The following is a 24,357-nucleotide window of genomic DNA, read 5'->3' as shown; positions in this document are numbered from 1 at the left end:
TCTGGAGAGATGTTCCTTCTCTTCCTATTTTTGTTTCAGAGCTTTGATTATGGAAACATGCTGGATTGTGTCAAAAGCTATTTCTGTGTCTTCTGGCATGGTCACATGCAAAGCTAGCATCATGCATAAAGGAAAAGAGGCACCAAGGGGAAGGAGAAATGTGGGTGGGGATACAGCATGAATGCGGTCTGTCTTACTTCACAGCGTCCATATCTCAGGTCCTTCGGTGTTCCTTCCCGGGCTCCCAGATGCTGGCCACATCTCTGATGGAGCTTCAGGAACACTGGCCCTTCCCCAGGCAGTCCTTCCTACTCTTGGCCACACCACTTGTTCCTCTAGAGACCCTGACTCTGACTAGGAGGACAGCATCCCATGACAGAATGCAATGTGGGTTGGGTATAAACTTACATGATGTATACTGTTCAGACAGGTGGAGGGATGCATGTGTGTGTGTGTGTGTGTGTGCGTGTGTGCGTGTGTAAGAGAGAGAATGTGTGAGAGTATGTGACTGTATGAGTGTACAAGTGTGTGTACATGTGTACGTACATGCGGTGCTGGATATTGACCCAGGACCTTGACTACACCAGGCAAGCTCTCTACCACTCAGCTACATCCCCAGCATTTAGTTCTACTCTGAACTTTGAAGAAATTACAGGATGGGCTAAAAACATGAACATCAAGTCATTTTGCCCAGCCTCCTGCACTCCCCAAACACTGGGAAGGAAATTTCAGGGCAAACAAAGGAGAAGAAAGGAAAAGATGGCAACAAAGGACAGATGAGACAAGAAACCTTATCTAGTAAGGCTCTGCGCTCTCATTTTTTAAAGGAAACTGACCCAGGAGTAGCTATGGCTGGTGAAGACCTCCCTAGTACCATAGGCCTCTGTGTGCCCAAGGGACATGAAAAACCACCAGCCCTCTGAACCCAGTGGGCTTCCATGGCTGTGCACTTGAACCTAAAGAGTGAAATACTCATGGAGTCTTAGAGCCTTTCTCTCTCTCCCTCCTTCCCTGCCTCCTATCCCCTCCCTGCCTCCCTCCCTCCCTCCCTCTCTGCAGATTTAAGAAGATCATCCCAGTCCCAGAGCAGAGCATGATCCAGATGTTGTGCTACCTGCTCGAGTGCCTCCTGACCAAGAAGGACATCCCTGCAGACTGCCCCAAGGAAGTATATGAGCTGTATTTTGTGTTCGCTGCCATCTGGGCATTTGGCGGTGCCATGGTCCAAGATCAGGTAAGATGACATGCTCAGGTCAATACCATGTTGGAGTATACATCTGGGAAAAAAAAAAACTGACCCTCCCACAAACTTTAAACGTTGCCCCTCCCCCCTTGCCGGTAGAGGCCTCACAGGCTGAGACAGAGGATGTGGTGTGCTTGGGGAGCTGTTGATTACTGAGCAGGGGAAAACATCTCTGCATTCATGGAAAGCTGTGCAGTGTTGGGGTTCAGACAACTCCAGGGGTGTGTACAGGATTCTCTGCCAGGTGACTTGTGTTCTATAGAGAGGGATAGGAATGTGGTGTACCATAGACACCTAAATGAGGGGCGTATATTCAGCCTTCTAGAGCTCTTCAGAAGGACCTGCTACTCTGTGGCCAACCAGAGTTCCTGCCCCCCCGCCCAGCCCCCCGGTGTCTCCATATCCTTTAAACACAGAGAACGTTGGTTCAAATGTTTACTGTGAACAGGAAACCAAGAGGTACTTATCACCAGGTGTTACCAGTGCAGTCTCATGCTGTTGAGGAATAAATATTGACTCAGAATATCTTGGCATTTGATTTCCTAACCCTTCCTATACCCACAGCCCCTTTCTTTACTTTAGTATATTTTATCTAGATATAAAATATTCAAGATTATGCAAGCCAATGTTTTATAACTGGGTCTATTATGCAACGTAATAAAGACGTCAAGAACATGGACTATGTGAGCAAATTTTTAAATCCACATTAAAGTGTTGTTAACTATGGGCACAATTCTGTTCAGATTTGTTCGTCTTGGATTTCTCCACCTAGTATGAATGAAACATTTGACCCTGGCTTACTACTTTCTGTTCCCCACAGTCTCTGGCTATTATTATTCCACCCTCTGCTTCTATGAGTTTGCCTATTTTACGTTCATTATATATATGTAGAATTAGTCCCTCCGTGTCTGACTTATTTAGCTTAATACCTCCCTGCTAACAGCACATTATCATAAAGAGATTATATGTTTGATATGCTTATCCCAAAACACAACAATAATAACAGAAATTAGATGAGTGGAAGGCAGTTAGGAGGGGGTGGATAGGTTTACACATTGATTATCATGATGATCTCACAAGTGTATACTTAGCTCAAAACTCTCTAAATTGTACACATTGAGTATGTGCAGCTTTATGTATCAATAAAGAGGTTCAAAGATAAACCATCGAGAAAAGAACGAAAATGGAAACAAAACAAAACAAAAGACGGAAGGGAAGCAGGAAAGGGAAAGAGAAAACATTCACAGGACTTGGGCTGTAACCTGTCAGTGTTACCTGGGAGACTGTGGGGGAGAAATTATGGGAAATACATGTCTGCTAGCAATATTCTCCTAACCTGAAAATTCAGCTATACAGAAGTATTTGGTGCTGTCTCACAACAGGATGCCAGACAAGCTGTGGCCACTATAGAGTTATAATTTACTCCTGATTTGGATTGGCTGTGGGACTAGCTGTGTGTGGTGGTGGTGGTGGTGGTGGTGGTGGTGGTGGTGTGTGTGTGTGTGTGTGTGTGTGTGTGTACATACACATGTGTACACATGGATGTGGAGGTCAGAAGTCAGTGTCACATATCTTCCTCAATTGCTCCACAATTTATTTTTTGAGAAAGTCTCTTACTGTGACCTGGGGCTTATTGGCTATCTAGACTGGCTGGCCGATATGCCCTAGAGACTCCCAGCTCTGAGACTATAGGCATGTACTGCTGTACCAAACCCATACATGGGTGTGGGAGCTTGAACTCGGGTCCTCTTGTGTGGCAAGCACTTGACCAACTAACCCATCTTCCAAGCCCTCTAGAGCTCATTTTCCAAGAAAACTAAAAAGTCTCAGCCTTACAGGACAAAGCCATATTTGAAGAATCTGAGAAGGTAGAGGGGTGAGGCCTGAGAAATAAATGCTTTGCTCCTTCATGGGGAGAGCGCTGGCTCTGGTGCCCACCCGTTACTGCATGCTACTCAGGCTTCACAGGGTGCCTCTCCCAGGCTCCCCGGGAGGAGCCATTCCCTGATCCCTGTCTTGAGGATGAGAAGGCAAAGATGTGGAGGCTGGGGACTTTGACGTCTGAAAAGTTCTATTCCTGCTCTGTAGTCCTCTGTGGCTGCTCTTCAGACTGCTTCCTGGACTGCTTTATGGTTCCCCTCAAAGACAGAGTGTGCAGGATGTGTGAGACTTGGCTGGAAATCTCAAAAATGGTCCCAAATGCACAAGCTTATCTTTTCCATCAATTGTAGTCTCTGGCCTTGCAGCTGCTGAGATGTCAGGTAGCGACTGCTGGGCTTCTTGCCCACTTTAGCAGTTGAGTGTCAGAATGAAGACACCTGGTCAATTTTCCAACCTATGTCGAGATATTTAAATCTACTCCACTCTTTCTAAAAGCCTAGAAGAAAGCACCCTCCCAGGTGTCTTAAGCTTTTGGAACTATGGACAGCCATGCTGGCTGATGGGGAGAGACACAGGAGAAAGCTTTCAGCAACAGGGAGTGCCCGGAATCCTGCACAGCTTACATTAAAGAAAAAACACCAAAAAGCGATGTAAATTGGAGAGTGGAAATTTGGCCAGATATTTACATCAGCACCACCAATGATGCCTCATTTAACTACTGTCACTAAGACCACACACCAAACAAAAATGGAGCCTATGCCAGCATGGAAGGTTCAATTAAAAAAAAAAAAAATAGCAACACAGTCCTGGTAAATACTTTGCAAGAATCACAGAAAGTGATCTCCCACAGAGACATGGTAAAGAGAGCACAAGACTGGGGCTGGGAGCTTACATATACAAAGCAGAGACCATTCTAACCAGCCTAGATAATTCAGAGCATTGTGATGACTGAATGTGGTGAAATCAGACCCCCAAATCCTCTAGTAGGATTGCCAGTAACATGTGAGTGCCATCTAGGTTAAAGGACTTGGCCATAACAGAGTAAAAAGCCATGGGAGGCTGGATTTCATTAAAATACATTGCTACAAAGAGCCCTGCAGAGCGGAATACAAAGGGGGTCAGTGGCACAGTCATCTGGGGTCACCTTGTCTCCAGTCAGAGTGGAAGCTTAAGTCAACTGCCAGATTATGGGGTGGCTGGAAAACAAATTAGTGTGTCCTGACCTGGCCAAGAACTAACCAGGTAGATCAAAGATGAACTGAGGTGAGATTGGGAGAAGATGGACAGCCGCATCCTTTCTAGAGGGAGCCTCAACTTGGGGGCTCCCTAGAAACCAAAAGAGTCTCCAACGACTTCCTCCATGAGCTCAAATGGGGAGTTTCTAGCCTGGTATGGTGGTGCATGCCTGTAATCCCAGCTCTCAGGGAGGCAGAGGCATATGTATCTCTGAGTTTGAGGCCAGCCTTGTGTACAAAGGGAGTCCAGAACAGCCAAGGCTACACAGAGAAACTCTCTTTAAAAACCAAAATGAAAAGGGAGGGGGGTTTCCTCTGGGATTATGATTAGAGAGAAAAAGACAACAACATCCCTTAAATTCAAATTGAAATCAGAATCAGAACTACACATAAGCCTGTCAATAGCTTTGGCCTCTTTTCATGTTCTTGTTTTGGTTTTTCTATTTTGGTTTGCTGTTGGTGTTCTTACTGTTTTGAGACAGTGCCCTACTATATAGCCCAGGCGAGCCCTAAACTCTTTATCCACCTGCTTCTGCATCTGGATTGCTGGGATCAAATGTGTGTGCCACCAGATCAGCTTCCATCCTCATTTTGAAATGGAATAATTCTATCCTACTGACTTAGAAGGCAGTAAAATGGGAAGTGTCACCTCTTTCAGGATACAGATCCATTCCTCCACAGCAGCCCCCATCATTCATCTGGTCTTGGAATGCTGTGTCTGCCCTACCCTTCCTGGTTGTCTCCTACAATGGCCAGTCTGTCTTTTTCTGGGATATTTCTCATCTCTGTGTATTAGCAGTTTGGTCCTACTGTGTTGGAGAGTTGCTGGGCTTCAACTTAGACACAATGGAGCGCATGGGTGTTCAACTCTATCTCTGTGTTTTATATTTAGGCATGGAGATTGTACACACAACCTATTATTTCTGTCAGAAGGGCCAATAAGCTTTATGTATTCTGCTGCTTCTAGATAAGATATTATATTAAGTCTTGAAGGAAGCTTAGAAGTCTTTTCTAGAGCCTTCATCTTTAGATGACAAAAGTGAGACCCAGAAGGCTGTGACTAGCCTCTGTGGCTTTTCTTGCTCAACTGCACTGTGTCCCTTGCTGTCAACCTATATTTATGTCATGAAATTGCTCAATCTTATATGTCTGGGAGGGTGGGAACTGGTTTCTGTCTTGGAGAAGTCTTGGTCTATACTTGTTCTTTCAGGTCAGGCACCCCTGATCCTCTCTGTGTCCTCATGCCCTTCCTCCCTCAACTCTCTCCATTCTTGGGAAACTGTGATGTATTCCATTGTGCATTGTCTATGGGCCACATGCTAGGCCATTTATAAAGAATAGAAATCTGTTTAACTCTTGGTTCTGGAAAGTAGACTTTTGTGAACCTGGCACTGCCCTAGGCTAGAGACATAGGTAGGTAGGAACTCTTGGTATCCCAACCTTTGTCAATACCAGAACTACCTTCCTTGGACTCTGGTAGACCCTATCCTGACCAGCTTTATCTTTGCAGCTTATAGACTACCGGGCAGAGTTCAGCAAATGGTGGCTGACTGAATTCAAAACAGTCAAGTTTCCTTCCCAAGGAACTGTCTTTGACTACTACATAGACCCTGAAACCAAGAAGTTTGAGCCCTGGGCCAAGCTCATTCCCCAGTTTGAATTTGACCCTGAAATGCCTTTGCAGGTAAGTGGGATTGAGCAACCCAGGGACTGGGTACCCCTGAGGGTGCTCAGCAGCGACCCCTGCTGGTATTGAGTGTTTGACCTTGCATAAACCAATTGGTTCCCAGCTACATCCTTTTTCAAATCATAGGTATAATTAAGCAACAGGTTCCCCTACAGGAAAGGAAGCAAATAGAGAGCCCAGTCAGCATCATTAGGGACAAAGGACAGGAATTAGCAAGGACATAACATCCTAAAGTCCCTTTGGAGATGTCTGTGGGAGACAGAAGACCATGGTGGGTCTCTGTTGAACTTCAGAGTACAGTGACAGTAGGTTTATAAGATGGAGAAACAATGGAAGATAGGAAAGATACTCAGACCTATCCTTATTAGGCAAGCTTTCTTATGACAGACTCTCCTCTTCTGGAATGTCCCAGAGCACGGCGCTATATTGTATGCCTATTATCTTCTGTTCCAGGCTTGTTTGGTACACACAAGTGAGACCATCCGTGTGTGCTACTTCATGGAGCGGCTTATGGAGCGGCGGCGGCCAGTTATGCTGGTCGGCTCTGCAGGCTCGGGCAAGTCTGTGCTGGTGGGAGCAAAACTGGCCAGCCTTGACCCTGAGGAATACATGGTGAAAAATGTGCCCTTCAACTACTATACTACATCGGCAATGCTGCAGGGTAAGCCGGCTTGGGGTGTGAGCAGCTGAAAGGCTAAGAGAGCTTCTGTGCTTTCAGGGATGGGCCTCCATCATGCCATTCACCTCTGTCCCTTGTACCCAGCACCTGTTAACCCTGCCACCTTCTCTCTTTCTTCCTATGACCTATGGCCTGTCAAATTCCATCAGAGTAGTCCCGTGGCTTCAGAGAGCCCAGCACCACTTGGAGGCCTACATGGCCTTGTAGGCTCAGGCCTGGAAGCATCATCAGATATCACTTCATTTGGCTCTCAAATCTAGTAGATGGGATCAGAGGCTCACTCAGGTTAGGAGGATGGCTGCCTAAGGTCACGCCAAGAAAAAAGCCTCATTGCGCATACTGTTTTCTGTATTCTCCTGGGGTCAGTCATGAGCTATTCATGAGTGTTCATTCAGGGCCTTTTGGTGGAGGTAGGCTCAATGTGCAAGACATTTCTCATTGGTCCTCTCTTGCAAGAGGGTCTTAGTGTGTGAAGAACACGCAACACATTGAAGAAAAGCATTTCTAAGTCTTAAATGATAGCACATGCTTGTGATCTCCACACCTGAAGGCAGAGGCAGGAAGGTCAGCCCCAGTCCATCGGCAGTGTAGACTACATAATGAGTTCCAGAGCAGCCTGAGATACAGAGGGAGTCCCTGTCTCTCAAAACAATGCAAAAAAAAAAAAAAAAAACACATTTTCTTTTGAAGATCCATTCAAGACAAGGCGTCAGCAAAATGAAGGTAGAAGTGGGATTGAGGAACAGCCTGTTCTCTGCCCTGCCCATTGTAGCTGTTAGAACGATGGAGAGCTTATACACACAGAGAGACATACATGCACACAGATACACATGCACACACTAAACACATACAAACATACACACATGCACATATACAAACACAGACACATATATTGCACACGCACACACACACACGCCTCAATTTAGATAGAAGATGCTTTTATATTTGGCAATGAGTGATATGCTGACCTAAGTTGTCATCATTTTGCTTGGGACTTGTTCACTTTAACATTTTTTTGTGTGATAAGCTCATGCCTGTGATGTGAATACTCCCACCACAGCGTATTACAAGGTACTAATACAATGTCAGAGAACATGGAGTCATTGAGAAAGAGATGCCCCCACCACCGTACTGCCCCATACTCCCTCAGATCTGAACAGAGGAAAAACCTCCAGGCATAGATGATGGTAAAATGCAACAAATCCATTAGGACATGATGAGTTTTATGTTTTTACGCCATTGTTCTTATTACAGTTACTCGTAAATTCTTTCTTTTTAAATAATGGTCTTATTGAACAAGCAGCCAAGTGCTGGGAGAAAGGGTTCTGCCAACAATCGGAAAGGGGAAAGCTAGACACGTAGTGTCAAAGAGGGCCTGAAGCACTGAATGATGCTGATGACCTCAAGAGACAGCCACCTGGACTCACTCAACAGACGGGTGAAACAGTGCACTTGCCACAGACCCCTTAGTCTGAGAGGCCAGCGTTTCAGCTGCTGCTAGGATAGGGCACTGTGGGTTAGGAAGACTACAAGCACATGGCTTAGCTGTGCAAAGCAGGTGGCATATTGACAGAAACAACGTGCAGTTTACAGTGGGTCTGCAATGGCAGGGGATGGGGTGCAGCCCAGTTACTCACGCAGTGGGGCGATTTGCAGGAATACAGACAGAAAGCTTCCCAAGGGTGAAGCTGGAATTATTTCCATAGCATTATCAAGGGACAAAAAGGGAGCAATACAGGGCAGTGTGTACAGCACTCGCTATATGATGGTTTAAAAGAAATATGCATATGTATTATATTTATTTTATATTTCCCATATAAAATATATTATGTTACATATTTATATATTATTTTTATATATACTCATATAATATATTGGGAATTATACACACACACATATATATGTATATATATGAGGGGCTGGAGAGAAGACTCATGAGTTAAGAGCCTGTGCTACTCTCGCAGAAGACCCTGGTTCAGCCCCCAACACCCATATTATGTGGCTTACAACCACATGTACTCCAGCTCCAGGAGATCTGGCACCCTTGTTCAGCCACCATAGGTACCTGCACTCATACACACACACACACACACACACACACACACAAAGAGAGAGAGAGAGAGAGAGAGAGAGAGAGAGAGGGAGGGAGGGAGGGAGATCTTTAAAAAAACAAATAGAAAAAAATGTATTATAAGATACTCTTAAGTTACAAAAGCTTATTACAAAAATGGCCACACACCATGGCACATATATATTATCTCCAGAAGGAAATATAAGGAGCTGGTAACAGCAGTGGTCCCTGGCATGGGGGAGCTAAACACTGAGAGTGGGATGGATAATTAAATATTTCTTAAATTATTAAATATTTCAAGGGTACAGAAAGCACAGACTGTGACATAGCAGATGCCCATTTACTACCACCCAGATTCAACAGATGGTAGCGCACCTGCCCTCACCCATCCTCCTTGCAGCTCCTTACTAATAAGAATACCAAACCCTGTATGGATCATTAAACTCTTGATACCAACTTGTAGTCATAAAACATAGAGTGCTCGTGCACACACCGAAAATGTATATCATACTGTTCTCTTTGGCAACTTTTCTTTTTATCAGTGTTTTGATACATGCAGGCCTATTTCATTCATTTTCACTCCTGCATTGAATTCTATTGTGGGGATAAATCAAGGCTCTTTTATCCATCAATCCACTGAAAAGCAGCATAACTTTCTTTTTAAATTTTTATCAGTTCTTTGAGAATCGTGTGCAGTTTTTTTCTTGCCATGTTCACACCCTGCCAAACTCCTCTCAGATCTAACCCCTTCCCTACCCACTCAACTTCATGTCTTCTTTTCCTCATTTTAACCAAGTCTGATTTGTCCTGCCTATATACTAGATGTGTGGCCTCCCAGTGGACCATGGTCAGCCTATCAGGGAACCACGATCTTAAGGAAAACTGATTCTGCCTCTCCTGGTAACCATCAATCGCAATAGCTCCTGGGCCCTGAGTGGGGCTCAGTGCCTGCCTCCCTTAATTCTTACAGTTTGGTCTGGCTTGAGCTTGCAGGAGACTTGTACATGCTGCTGTCACAACTGCTGTGCATTTCAATGTGCCCTGCTGTGGCAGAAGACCCTTGTAGTCATGCTCTGTCTCACGCTCTCACTGTCTCTTCACCATGATCCCTGAGCCTTGGGAGAAGATGGCGCGATGCAGATGTGCCCCACTTATGGCTAAGCATTCTGCATTACTCACTCTCTGCGCCTTGACCAGTTGTGAATCTTTGGGCTAATCATCATCTATTGCAAGTACAAACTTCTGTGATGGGGACTGAGAGACACATCAACATGTGAGCATAACAATAAGTCACTGGGAGTAAATGAAATACTGTATCCGTTTAGAAGATTAATAGTAGTAAATTCTCCCCGAGGTTCTATGGCCTATCTAGCCATAGGCTTCTGGCCTGAAAATGGTGCCAGCTTTATGCTTTCACGTTTGGGAGCAGAATTTATTCCAATCAATTAGTGATTAGTTACCCCTGTGACAGCCATGCCGCTAGTGTGAGAGTAGGCATGTCTTGCCGGGCCAATTAATAATGTAGCTCCTAGGGTTCAGAGCTGGGAAAGATCGAGGATCATTTTTCTTCTTCAAAAGTGCACGTGGTACCTTTCATGTGCACTGTGAAACTTAGAGCAAGGATGGATGGACAAAGCCTCCATATCAATACCAGCTTGATTTCTTCATGTTCTTTGACCCACGCATGCGATGCTGTCAGCAATCATAGGGTCTTGTCCTCAAGTCTCAGAGGGTAGTTAAGGGCATTAGCAACAGCTTGTAATGTTTGGGGATCTGTGGATCTCATTGGCCAACAACTCCAAAGAAGCACCCCATTCATGGCACTGGGCTTTTTGTTTGTTAGGCTGTGGTGTCAGCTAAGGGCACTGTGACCCATCAGAGTAACTCCATCTTAGTTATTTTATCTATTCTACATAGGTATACAGACACACACTAGGAAGCTTCTACTGTAGTAGGTTTCCATATAATTTTTTTTGGAAAGGTCCTTAGTGTTGCTTGTCATTCCCCATATTTTCCTTTTCTACCCTGCTTTCCCATCTTTCACCCCCAACTTAATCCTTCCTGATAAATCATTACCCTTTAACTCTTTATGCAACTGATCCCACATGCACACCGACCTCTTACTAATTTTCTGACGTCTATGAGTCATTTGATTTGAAATGAAACACACCTGTCTGAAGGCTCAATGTTATCAGCCACAAAGGAGAGAGAAAAAAAAAAAAAAAACCCACATACGCTGTTTTTTTGAATCAGATTATCTCACTTAGAATGACCATCTCCAGCTTCATACCTGAAATTTGCATAATTTTGTTTTTCTGAACAGCTAAATAATATTCCATTGTACAAATACATCACATTTTCGCTGCCCATTTATCAGCTGATGGACATCTAGGCTGTTCTCATGACCTGCCTATTGTGAATAGAGCAGCGATGAACACAGATGGGCTGGCATCTCTGTCTTAGGGCATAGGGTCCTTTGAGTATATGCCCAGGAATGGTATTGCTGGATCACGCAGATCTGTTTCTGGGTTTCCAAGGAGCCTCCACTCTGGTTTCTGTGGTGTCTGTGCCACCTTGTGCTCTTAGGCAGCAATGAGCAAGTCTCCCCCTTTCCCTTCACCCATGCCAGCATTTGTCATCATTTGTGGTTGCTTTTTTTGTTTATTTGTTTTTGTTTTTGCTTTACCTTATTCATTCTGTCTAGTGTAAGATGAAATTTCAAAGTAATGTTAATTTGTGTTTCCCTGGTGACCAAAGATGCTGAGCATTTAAAAAAATGTTTCTCGACCATTTAGGTTTTATCTTTTGAGGACTCTGTTTAGTTTTGTGCTCCATTTTTGAAAAATTGAGTTGTTTTCTTGATGTTTCATTTTTTAAATTCTTTGTACATTCTAGATACTTAGCCCTCTGTCAGATGTACAGCCGGTAAAAAAAAAATTCCCATTTTACAGGCTTCATTTTATAAAAAGTGTTATTGAGTTATAACACGTGTAATAAACTACATGTTAAAGGTATAAACTTTGGTAGGTTTTTAAGTATCTACACGCCCATGAAACCATTGTTATTACTGAACTACTGAATACCCCACTCCAGGTTCCCTCATGGTCTCTGATAACCCTCACTGCCATCCTTCCCACCTGCCCTAAGCCAGACAGCCACCAATCTTTCTTCACAGCTGATGAGTTTTATCATATATTTGTTATTTTGTACACTAAAATAGCACACATGCTCTTTTTTAAAATTACCTCCTCACTCAGCTGCATTTTACATTAACCCATGCTGTTCAGTGTCAAGAGTCCACTCTCTTCACTCTTGAATAGGAAGATAAAACTTGTTAAACACTCCAGATGATTCCCAACACACAGTGCTTAGTAGGGGAAATCCACTGTTATAAAAATATTAGCAAAAACGCTTCTCAAAGTTAAGACTGTATTATGCCATCCTTTCTCAGCCACAGCTGTCAGACTCAAAAGAGCATAAAAATTTTCTTACTTAACAAAGAAGCCGAACAAAAAATATTCTGGAAAAAAAGAAAGCTAATATTTGGGGGGGGGGATGCTCTCTCATTGAAATAAGGAATAGCGCCACCTCACGGGCCAATCCCAAGGGATCTCAGGGACATTTTGTAGCTCGCACATTGTTCTAGCCCAGTGGATGCTTTTTTTCTCCACATCAGAAGCTCTTGTATGGAGGAGGCAGCTGCTGGCTGTACCTGCCTCTCTTCTCTCTCAAGGCATCCAGTTCTGGGGCCTTCACTGAATTCTCTTGGAACTGACTGAAATGCAAATGAGGAATGTGCTTAAGGCATTCCCGCAGCTCACATAGCTGTATAGACAGCACAAATTCAATGTTAATGTAGCCAACCTTGTGCTAAGAGCGCCATCCCCATGCCTTTGGTTCGTTTAATTCCCCAGCTCTTCCTCCAGTACCTCATTGGTAATGCTTTTAACTATAATTAGCAGAAAACCTAATGGTGGTGGCGTAGAAATCATACACATAAACACACACACACATACACACACACACATACACACACACACACACACACACACACACACACACACACACTCACTCACACACCAGGCAGTCCAAAGGTAAGTAGTTATAAAGTCTTGATCATTTTTTTAATGTTTAACCAGTGTTAAAATATTTGTTATTCCCTTGACTGATCTTTTAAGGTAATAGAACGGCTTCTGCTTCAGCCATTGTATTTTTATTCCTAACATGCAAAGGAGAGACATCATGGTACACATCTGTAATCCTAGCTTTGGGACGCTGTGGCATGTGCATCAAAAGTTGGAGGACAGCGTGGCCTGTATGGGGAGTCTGGGTATAGATGGATGGATGGATGGATGGATGGATGGAATGATGGATGGATGGATGGATGGATGGATGGATGGATGTAGAAGGATGGAATGATGGATGGATGGATGTAGAAGGATGGAGTGATGGAGTGATGGATGGATGGATGGATGTAGAAGGATGCATGCATGCATGGATGGATGAGTGGATGGTGGAGCACTCAGGAACCTCATCAGTTTGTGCTTGTGTCTCACTGTTCACAGCTATGGCCACCTCAGCTGGAAAGGATCAAAAGAGAATAAAGATGAAGCCATGATGCTCACAGCTTTGACGATAATTTCCTTTATCATAAGATAAACACACAAGACTTCTGGTTTTAACTGTGTCTTCTGTCAAAGTCAAAGTTAATAGCAGAGTTGCCTGCTTTTATCAAATTATGCAGCCCTTATATTTTGATATGCTGTAAGGCATCCATCTTAATTTCCATAGTAGAATGCCTGCCGTGTGCTCATATCTTTCTCTTTGACTACGACTGTAACAGGACCTTCCTGCATCCTTTGACAAAATATTCTGTGTTCCGTGCACAGCCAGGTTGGCAGTGCTGCTCAGTGTTGCTCAGGCTGAGGTCTCTGTTCTCCACCCCACCAGGTTCTTTGCATGCCCATCTGTATGGCTTTTCTTCCCTTTGCTAAGCAGCAACCTAGTGGTCCATCCTTGGCTTCTGTTGAGGGTCACTATGGTGAAAGCTCATTTTGGCCATCTCTGTTGAAGACAGTTGTGCATCCTTGCATCTCTCTTGTGAGTAACTATGACCTATACATCCAAGAATTTGACACCTTAAACAAGTTTTCTGTTAGAAGAGGTGGAATTATACTGCTAAATCTGAGAAGTTATGGTTACTGGAATTAAACATAAATTAGCTCTGAGATTTCAAACAAGCAGTTCATAAAGGTAAATGTGAGATAAGTTTTATGAGTTGTAATGACGGTGTCATCTTAGATTCCCGTTACAAATAAGTTACATCTCTTTTCCAGATTGTTTCATTACCCTCTTTTGGTCTTTGTTTTAATAGCTCTGTTTCTGTCTTTTCTCCCTTTGCTCTCTTCTCATTCTTTTTTAAAATGTGAATATGGAATTTTTTAATAATAAAATTTGCAAAGGGACACTGACTGATCAAGACAGAAAAGGGTGAGTAAAGAACATGGTGGAGTCGGTGGACTTGGAAGGAGCTAGCTACATCCACACTCCTGGTAATCTTGCATTCTCTCATCATCCAACTGCGATTTGAATTATTAGTTCAACAAATACTTGAATGCTTAATTACACTAATTAGAGAGGAGATAAGATGTCTAAAAGTGTAAGATGAGTCTCTGTAACCTGCTCATTAAAACTTAAGGCTACTGGATACCTTCAAAGGTCTGCTCAGATCCCGACCTCAAAGGAGTGTCGTGCTTACGCTATTGTAGATAGATAGCTCTCTTTCACTCAGTGTCTTCCACAAAGGAGATGGCACCAACTAATGTGAGGTCAGGCACAACCCAACCTCTAGTGAGCAAGAGTTCTGCTTGCAATTGTGGGTGCTTCAAAGCACAATGAAACTGTGAACACCACCTTTAGACAACAGAGAAGCCATCCCATCAACTAGCAAATGTAGCAGAGCCATTAAAATCACGTTTCAAAAGGATCGTTATTATCAGATGGAGGAATTTGCCTTTGAGCCTGGCATGATGGCTCACATCTGCAATCCCAGCCCTCCAGAGGCTGAGGCAAACCTGTGCTTTACAGTAAGATTCTGTTGTCAAAAAAAAAAAAAAAAAAAAAAAAAAAGTGAAAATAAGAATATGAAAACTAAAATATATATAAGCAATAAGCTCACAAAAATTTGTAGCAATTCAAAAATCTAATAGAAATAAGTATCTCAACTGAAGTATAGAAGCTAAGAATGTAGAAAGAACTGCTAACTGCTAGGTGATAGAATTTTGGCCAATTGTCACTTCCATCACTGTGAATTTTTATGCATTCTAAACTCTCCAGAATGAATATGTATGATTTTTATAGTCATGCAAAGCAAGCTATTTCTTGAAAGAATACATCAAAAGGCCTTACAGATACAACCAAAAAAAGTCTTAACATATGAAAAACTTAAATAATCTGAAAGGAAAATGGTTCAAACGCAAGTACACACATCATGCAATTGCAAGGAAAGCCGTGGTTAATTATTGATGCTATCTATAAAAATAATATGGAGCAGGCAATGAGCTGAGAATTTCTAAAGGCAGAAAACAGATTGGAGGTGCTGTGCAGACTTGGCTGGCAGCTGGGCTTCCCTGAGAGTCTGCAACCCGGCAGACTGAGGGGCAAAACCCTTGCTTTGCCTCTTCATAGCCATTGGAGAAAACCTCTTGATTTTTCTAAAGCTCAGTCTTCTCCCCTAAAAGACTGTTGAGTGGTAAAGACAGTCCATCGGGGGCTCTAAGAGGTGTTAGTCACACAGTGCAGGCCAACTGCTCACTGCAGTAGGTCCCAGGCATACCATACAGATGCATGAATGTACGACTCTTGACTCTAGATGTCGGAGGACCAGAATGATCAGGAACAATCCAGAGAGGCTGATGATGAGGCGCAAGTGACCCCTCATCCAGTGTGATACTTAATGTTTATTGTCGAATTGACAGAATATAGAATTACCAAAGACACAAACATCTAGATATAGCTGTCAGGGATTTTCTAGCTTGAGTTGATGAGGAAGGACAACCCACCCTCACTGTGAAAGGCACTGTTCCAAGGGGATGAAGCAAATTCATGTCTCTCTGCTTCCTGAAGATGATTGCAATGGACCAACGGCTTCCTGTCTCGCTGGCCATGATGAACTATCCACCCAAACTTAAGTTGCTTTCATCAGGTTTTTGTTATAGTAACCAGAAAAGTCGCCCCTATGTCCAGTGAGGGAAAAAACCATTGGGATTGATACCTAAAGATCTAGCTTCTGGTTTCCACAAGGAGCCTGACATGGCTTGCTTAATTTCTGTGTCTTTAATTCCAGTATGAAGATAAGACTTGCTCTCGCTGTCTCTCAAGGCTTGTTATAACATATTCATTCATCCCTCAATTGAGTAAACAATTCCTAAGCACTCTTCTGTATGCTAAAATATGTGCTAGAAAACCAAAATAGTTCCTGTCCTCAGGAGTTCAGATTCTCGTATGGAGTGAGGGGTCAAAATAACAAACAAGATAAGTAGTAAGTAACAAGAGACATTAAGTAGTGATGAGTGTTATAAAATAAAATTCGGCAGAGGTAGGGGAAAGCTGGGGGCGTGGGATCTAATTTAGAGAACCAGAAAAGCCTTACTGGACAGGGCACGTATTTGAGGAAACAAACGAGGAACATCATGCTGGCATTTGGAAGAAGAGGATGCGAGGCATAGGACATAGCCAGAGCAAAGGCTGTGGGGCAATGACAGGCGATTGTATCCGAAACAGGTGGCTGGTGCTGAGCGAGGAGCTTGTTCAGCTTAAAGTAGATGCCACGGAGCGCTTAAGCAGGGTAGTGGCACGATCTGGCTCACTCTTCCCAAGCGTTCCCCAGTCTGTTGTTTTGAGAGAATAGGGAAGAGTGGAGGAGAAAGCCAAGCTGACCGACTGGAGCAGTGCTGCGATTGTCCCGTGAGAACCAGAGCGCAAAGATTGCATCCACAGCAATACTGAAATGGCCCCCACCTAGAAGAGGGCACTTCTCCCTGAGGCCACAGACTGACCTGCGCCGTTCTATACAGATCTACAGCGGTTCAACAATGTACGGATGGGGTGCGTGGGACTCAGACCTGGGTGGGACCAGTCAGAAGGCAGCCAGAAATGCTCATAAAACGCTGCTCACATCGCTCCTGTTTGTCTTGCAACATCAGTACCCCAGAGTCCCTCAACCGTAAGCCACGCCCACTCCTCAGGCCCACCTGGACCCAGACTCATGGTCATTCCCTCTTAGTTGTGAGCAGAAACAGTGAAGTCCACAAGGCTGAGGACCATGCCTGCCTTTCTTTCTTTCTTTCTTTCTTTCTTTCTTTCTTTCTTTCTTTCTTTCTTTCTTTCTCAGGAGAACGTCACATATTCCATTTGAGACAATCCAGCACTCTCCAAGGCCACTTCCTGCTAACTGGGGTGCTTTTCTCCTCTACCATCCTGCACATGCCTAAAGAGTTTAATCAACCCAAATTATAGGGTCTGCTTAATTCAAGGGGTTGATTTGAATACCATTGCTTTGGGAGGTGGAGGAACAAGAATTCCTAAGGAGAAGCTTCCTATTAGCAGGACTGTTCTCAAAGCGTGTCCTTGGCAGCCCATTAATTATATTTCATTTTGACAGATCTCATATATAGTTGTTATATCTTTAGGGGGGAAGAAGGTGTTGGGTGATTAATTGGTTGATAGTGTATGTTAATTGCATGCTAATTAAATTTAAATTTAATTCCTATTTGAAACACTTAATTTAACTCAGGGCCGAGGAAATTAGAATATTCAAGCATCTTGAAGGAACTTGTCTTTCTATCTGTCACCTTCCTTGTCTGTTGACACTTTCTACTTGTTTACAAACTTGTTTTTCAGGAGAAGAAATCAGATGGTTCTCAGGGCTCCCAGATGCAATAAGAAAGTGTTGGTTCTTGCAATCCATAAATATTTAATTGCTTTACTAGAAAAAAGTCAATCCTGACTCACCACCGTATTACTTAAATTTGTTCCCAACAAGCCTCATCAGGCTGGAAGCTGTGCGCCTCATTTCTTCCCTCTGGCTTGATAATGGAAGAGACAAGAGTGTCCCTGCTCTCCACCAATGGGGGGCCATAGGACGGGGAAGGCAGACAAGGACACTGATGGATACCCTGAGGCATACTCTGAGGCTGGTTTCCCACCTCCACTCACGGTGAACCCTCACAATGAAGACTCTGCAAGGATTCTTGGCAAACTATCCAGTGATTCCTCTTACAGCTTTCAGAGTCAGACAGGGCCCCCAGCCGAGCCCTGGATAGGAGCCTCAACCATCAGTCCCCTTTGTGTCTTGGCCATAGTGGAAAGGTTTGCCGGGGTCCGGTTCTGTGTAGATTTCCTTGGTGATAGAGATCCGGCCTGGTGGCTGTAACCGCATCTTCAGTTTCTAACCTATAAACAATAAAACCCAGCAAACACGAGCCTGACAAGCACATGGGCTTTGGGGCTTAACTACTCTGCATCCTACCTCTTCCTGAGTAATGCTGTTCAGCACTCATGTGCCTCATCACCCTTAGCTCCGAAATGGAAAAGGATCTGTTTCGTTATCCTATGTTGTAAGTAGTAAGTAGTAGATGAAGCAGTGAACACTCTCAACAACAGTGCCACCATTGCTGCCTGGTCACTCCAGATGCCTCTCTGTCCCTACAGAACGAGTAAACTAACAGTGTGATAGTCGCTATTTGTGTATATGTGAGATGGCACCCCACCTTGTCCTGAACACCTGTCCTGCCTCAGTAACCACCTCCGAAGTTCAACCTTCCTTTTCTATCTAACCCGTTCTCTCCTCAGCTGTCCTGGAGAAACCTCTAGAGAAGAAAGCTGGCAGGAATTATGGCCCTCCAGGCAACAGGAAACTCATCTATTTCATCGACGACATGAACATGCCCGAGGTGGATGCCTATGGGACGGTCCAGCCCCACACTGTCATCAGGCAGCACCTAGACTACGGCCACTGGTAAGAGTCCCCAGAAGGGTTTCAGGACGCTCAGCTCATCAGGCGCTGTGATGACAAACATCATTCACTTCCAAAAATGAGAGGAGCCCAGAGAAAACCCCACTCCTTGGGGGCTCTGTGCTTCTTGGGGTGCTCTCTCAGACAGCACTTCCAGGTCAGAGGGTTACCGAGCTCTCACCCAGGAAGGAAGCTACAGGTTTCTGCAGGACTCATTTTCGTGAGCTCTGGAGATTGGGAGGGATAGGTGCATTGGAAGAGTGGACAGAGGTTGAAAAATCAACTTGGGATTTTATTGGCTATATGCTGTATAAGTGTATGGAAACCTACCAAACTGCACACTATGCACCATAAATATCTTCATACATAAAGCTTGTGATATACAATTTTAAAAAGAAAACATTATCCCCAAATTGTATTCTCTGAGACTTCATCTAGCCACAGAGCCGAACTTCCCCTTACCTGGCCCGATGTCCTCAGAGCAAACACAGAGTCTTAGTCTTTCTTGAAACAGCCTGGTTTTTAATGGTACACAGTCTACAGAGTCTAGAGGGAAAAGTTAGTGATCCGAAACATGTCTGGGTCCCCTTCTTCCTTCTAGAAAGATGGGGTGAGGCTATTCTGGATTTTTTTGTCTTTCTATGGAATACTACTCAGCTATTAAAAACAAGAAATTTCCTAAATTTGTGGACAAATGGATTGAACTAGAAATGATCATAATGAGTGAGCTAACCCAGAAGCAGAGAGACTCAAATGGTATATACTCACTTATAACTGGACACTAGCCCAAGGGGCAGGTCTTATGAAAGTCTTCACTTACCAGGAAAGTGGGATAGAGGTGGGGACATCTTATTTGGACTCTAGGTGAGAAAAAATACAGGAGATAGGAAAATATATGGATCCAGAGGGTCCTAGAAACCTACAAGAAGAACACTATGATAGGTGGATCTGGGCCCGGGGTTCGGCTCCATCTAAGGCACCGACCAAGGACAATACATGCAGTCATCATCAAACCCCTACCCAGATCTAGCCAAGGGACAGAATATTCTCCACAGTTAAGCGGAGACTGGGGACTGACTTTCACATGAACTCTGGTGCCCCTTATTTGGCCATGTCCCCTTGATGGGGAGGCCCGATGGCACTCAGAGGAAGGATAGCAGACTACCAAGAAGAGACTTGATACCCTAGCATCATATTCAGGGGAAGGAGGTCTCCCTCAGTCACAGTCATAGGGAAGGGGAATGGGGTGAAAGCGGGAGGGAGGGAGGAATGGGAGGATGCATGGGATGGGATAGCAAATGAGATGTAATATGAATTATTTTATTTCTCAATAAAAAATGTGGAAAAAAGATGGGGTGAGGGATTCAAGAGAGAAATGAGAGAGGTATCATACTGAAGATGTCAGCTTGAGTTGTTTCTCAGTCCTTCCTGAAATCTCAATCAAGTGCCATGAGCATCTTGCTCACAGTCCCCACAGTAGGATTTGAGCCACTAAACACTAAAGGAAACACAAAGCAAAGCTAAGTTGTTCAACTTTGTTTCATGGCTGCCCACCTTAAGTGGGAGGTAGAAACCTGACAAAATTCTGCCCCAAAATGCCTTCTCTCTTTGTGTGTACTTTGCCTGACACACCTATTTTAGACCCTCTCCTCTCTTCTCAAATTCCCAATGCACCAAAACCAATGGCTTGGCGTTCTCTGAGGAAACTAATGCTAAGTTGACTGTTGCTTTTGTACAACTTGCTCACTACCTTCCGAGCCCTGTGCCCCAGCCTCCCACGACTTCTTACCTAAAGCATAACTCCCATACACTGGCGCTTGCTCCTGAACTCTGCTCTAACTAGTCCCCATCTCCTTGCTGGCTCCTTCATGTCATTGAAACTTTGTTAAAAATCATTTTTCAGTGGCTAGTCTCTCTTTCTTCCATGTATAAGTATATAACTAAATGTCCCCCTCTGTCTTTGCTTCCTGCTTGGTTTCTAACTCACTCCTCAATGCATTCTTCGATACCTCGCCCCTGAATTTCCGAAATGGTCTGCAAACCTACTAACTATTGCCACTGTGAAATCCAAGAGACCCTGTTGGAGTAGGTCTTTATCCTCTCTGTAGTACTGGTGTAGGAGTGCTGGTTTCCCTTGCTTTCTGGGGAACACGCCCCCTGGTTTCCCTTGCTTTCTGGGGAGCACACCCCCTGGTTTCCCTTGCTTTCTGGGGAGCACACCCCCTGGTTTCCCTTGCTTTCTGGGGAGCATGTCCCCCTGGTTTCCCTTGCTTTCTGGGGAGCATGTCCCCCTGGTTTCCCTTGCTTTCTGGGGAGCATACCCCTCTGGTTTTCCTCTTGTCTGTCAGTCCTTCTTTGTGTGCTCTCCTCCTGGCCTATTTCTATAGATACTGAGTTTCTCATAATTTTGTCTTAGGCTATTGTTTCTTCTCAATAAATCTAAGCTTCTTTTTTTTTTTTTTTTTTAATGTAATCACCTGTGGTGGTTTGAATAAGAATGGCCCCCATAGGCTCATATGTTTAAATGCTTGGTCACAGTTGGTGGAACTGTTTGGGGGAGGCAGGTCACTGGGAGCAGGCTATAGAGTTTCAAAAAACACAAGTGATTCTCCATGCATTCTCACTGCCTCAGGCTATGGATCAAGATGTGAACTCCCAGATGTTCCTTCTCTTTGATGTCATGGACTCTAACCCTCTGAACCTGTAAGCCAAGTTAAAAGTTCCCTTGGTCACAGCAATAGAAAAGTAAGACACAACCAAACATATGAATCAGTGCAACCTACCTCAGCTCTCACTGTAATTTTGCTTGTTTTTTTGTTTGTTTGTTTTAGAGACAGAATGCTATTGTGTAGACCAGGCTGCCCTCATACTCACAGATTCCTGCCTCCTGAGTGCCTGGGTTATAGATGTATACTACCACAGGTGGCTCACGTGAGGCATCTCTTTCAGGTATGACCGGAACAAACTGTCTCTAAAGGAGATCATGAATGTACAATACATCTCCTGTATGAACCCCACTGCAGGCAGCTTTACCATCAACCCAAGGCTTCAGGTACAGAAGGATCCAGGCATGGGTGATACCTCTGAGTCCTAATGCCATCTTATCAGGGCTAAACTCCTTTGATTATTAGTGGTAACTGGACTTGCCTACCAAAGTGGCAAACCAGCTTGTGTCTCTAGGATGAGAAAGAAACTCCCAGACCCAGTGCCACAAGGATCTAGAGCTAGAGGGGTTCACATGACTCGACTCCCTCATTCTTAAGAAGACTTCTGTTCCATGGAATACCTTCCCAGGGGCATACAGACATGTAGTGTCAACTCAGTTTGGACTCAGATTCTTTTCCCACTACCCCATGTAGTATCATTGACCAAAGCTTCAATGCTATGGTTCTTCCAGTCATTTTGGGTTCATCCTAAGTTCTGATACAGAGTCTCTGATTACCGTCCCTAGTCTAGAGCAGTGACCTTTACCACATGATAAGTGATACCCAGCTTACTCCTGTCCCATGTGCCTTGTTTCCTCCTGCAGCGTCACTTCAGCGTGTTTGTCCTCTCCTTCCCGGGGGCGGACGCCCTCTCTTCCATCTATAGCACCATCCTGACCCATCACCTCAAGCTCGGAAACTTCCCCACCACCCTTCAGAAATCTGTCCCTCCTCTGATCAACATGGCTGTCACCTTCCACCAGAAAATTGCCACCACGTTCCTGCCCACGGCAATCAAATTTCACTATATCTTCAATCTCAGAGATTTTGCCAATATTTTCCAGGTAAATAAATGAGATGCTGTAAAATTTCTTAGAGATGACACTTAGGCTCCTATTCTTGATAAGTGGTAAATGGCAAACCCCTCTCAACAAAGACACAAGTTGTAAGGAGTTGTGGTCATAAATAGGTAGAGTGTTGAGGACTCTATAAGGAAGACTTCAGCAAAGCTATTTCTCAGTAAAGGGAGCACAGTCCTCAGTTGGTTCCTTTGTTCCAAGGCTCAGCACTGGGAAACAATGCTATGTTACTAATATAGAATACTGGAAAGAAAATAGGAGAAGGTGAACAAAAACATAGAAAGAGAACAGAGAATGAAGAGGACTAATGAGAGAAGATGGACAAGGGAGAGAAGAAAAGATGAAAAAGGAAGAAGGGAAGAAAAACAAAGAGGAGTAGTTATTTTAAAACCCCCTCATCACTTGCGTTAATTATTGGTTTCATGATAAAAGGCAATGTCTCCCAAGCCATACAAGGTAGAAGTGACGTGATGATACTCCTAAAGTGTCATTTTTGCCATCTTCTAATTCAACCTCAGCCTTACAAATTCCAGGTTCATTTCCACCTCAAATCTGTTTCAGATAGTCTAGGCTGGTCTCCAACCTGACATCCACCTGCCACAGTCAGTTGGAGGCCAGTCAAAATTACATAGTTCGACCCTATCTCAAAAACAACAAAAGCAAAAACCCCACTACCATGCAAAGCCTTTGGCATTGAGGCTCTCAGGCCATGGCAAAGTCTGTGCTTGCTCACAATCAGTTCTTATGCTTTGAGCATTAGTTGAAAGGGGCATTGCTGACATCACAAACCCACGCTTAAACTCACTGAATTGTGATGGAGGCTAGCTATTATCATCTGCAAAAATGAAAAGCAAGAGGTCAAACTATTTGGTCAAGTTCACACTGCTCTTCAGTGGCAGCGCTAAAGGAAACTGGTCAACCGCCCCTGACCAGAAGAGCCTTGCTTAGGCTCCGGCCTGGACATTTGCATTGTCATCTAGACATCCCCAAACTCATGCCTCTCCTCAATGCTTTGGAGTAGATGTTTTCCTCATTAGTTTTATCAAGTTGACACAAGCCTAGACATATGTGGGAAGAGGGAATATTTAATTGAGAAAATGCCTACATAAAATTGGCCTGTGGGCAAGTCTGGGAGGCATTTTCTTGATTAATAATTGATGTGGGAGGTTCAGCCCACCGTAGGCAGTGCCATCCCTGGTCAGATGCTACTTACTATATAAGAAAGTAGGCTGAACAAGCCACAGGGAGCAAGCCTACAAGAAGCACTCCTCCATGGCCTCTCTATTAATTTCTTCTTCTAAGGTCCAGCCTTAGGTCCCTGTCATGACTCCCTCAGGCAAGCTGTAAGATGAAATAAACCCTTCCTACCTGAGTTTCTTTTGATCATGGAGTTTTTACACAACAGTAGAAACCCTAACTAAGGCAGATATTATCACTTTCATTCTGTAGATGCTTGAAAAAGTTACTAGATAGCAAACAAGGACTTGAATGCTAAGGGAGACAGAATGCACAAGATGGTATTAACAGAATAAGAAAATGGTTCAGTCAGCTCAGTGGAAACAATGGTGGTGGGTAGTGAGGAGGTAAAAGATGAGACTACGGGATAATTGGAGACCTGAAGAGGCCCTTGTGTAAATTTTGGCTTTAGTTTATAATATTTGCTGAGCACATCCCTAAGTCTTTACCCTTATTAACTCATTTAATTCTGTCAACACCCATAGAAGGTGAAACGCTGACGACAGTCAACCTTTAGTCTGGAATC

General features: G+C 44.0%; 1 protein-coding gene across 1 annotated transcript in view; it reads left to right on the top strand.

Annotated features, from left to right (window-relative positions):
- Dnah9 (dynein axonemal heavy chain 9) overlaps window positions 1–24,357 on the top strand; it is a 328,265-nt gene that overhangs the window by 147,247 nt on the left and 156,661 nt on the right. Inside the window, 6 exon segments of the mRNA XM_051167603.1 lie at window positions 1,060–1,234; window positions 5,870–6,043; window positions 6,500–6,707; window positions 18,649–18,814; window positions 21,761–21,863; window positions 22,341–22,580. Coding sequence (XP_051023560.1) covers window positions 1,060–1,234; window positions 5,870–6,043; window positions 6,500–6,707; window positions 18,649–18,814; window positions 21,761–21,863; window positions 22,341–22,580 — 1,066 coding nt within the window.

The sequence above is a fragment of the Acomys russatus genome, chromosome 25 (genome assembly GCF_903995435.1).
Source record: "Acomys russatus chromosome 25, mAcoRus1.1, whole genome shotgun sequence".
In the NCBI taxonomy this organism is placed as follows: Eukaryota; Metazoa; Chordata; class Mammalia; order Rodentia; family Muridae; genus Acomys; species Acomys russatus.
This window is presented reverse-complemented; position numbering and strand designations above follow the sequence as displayed.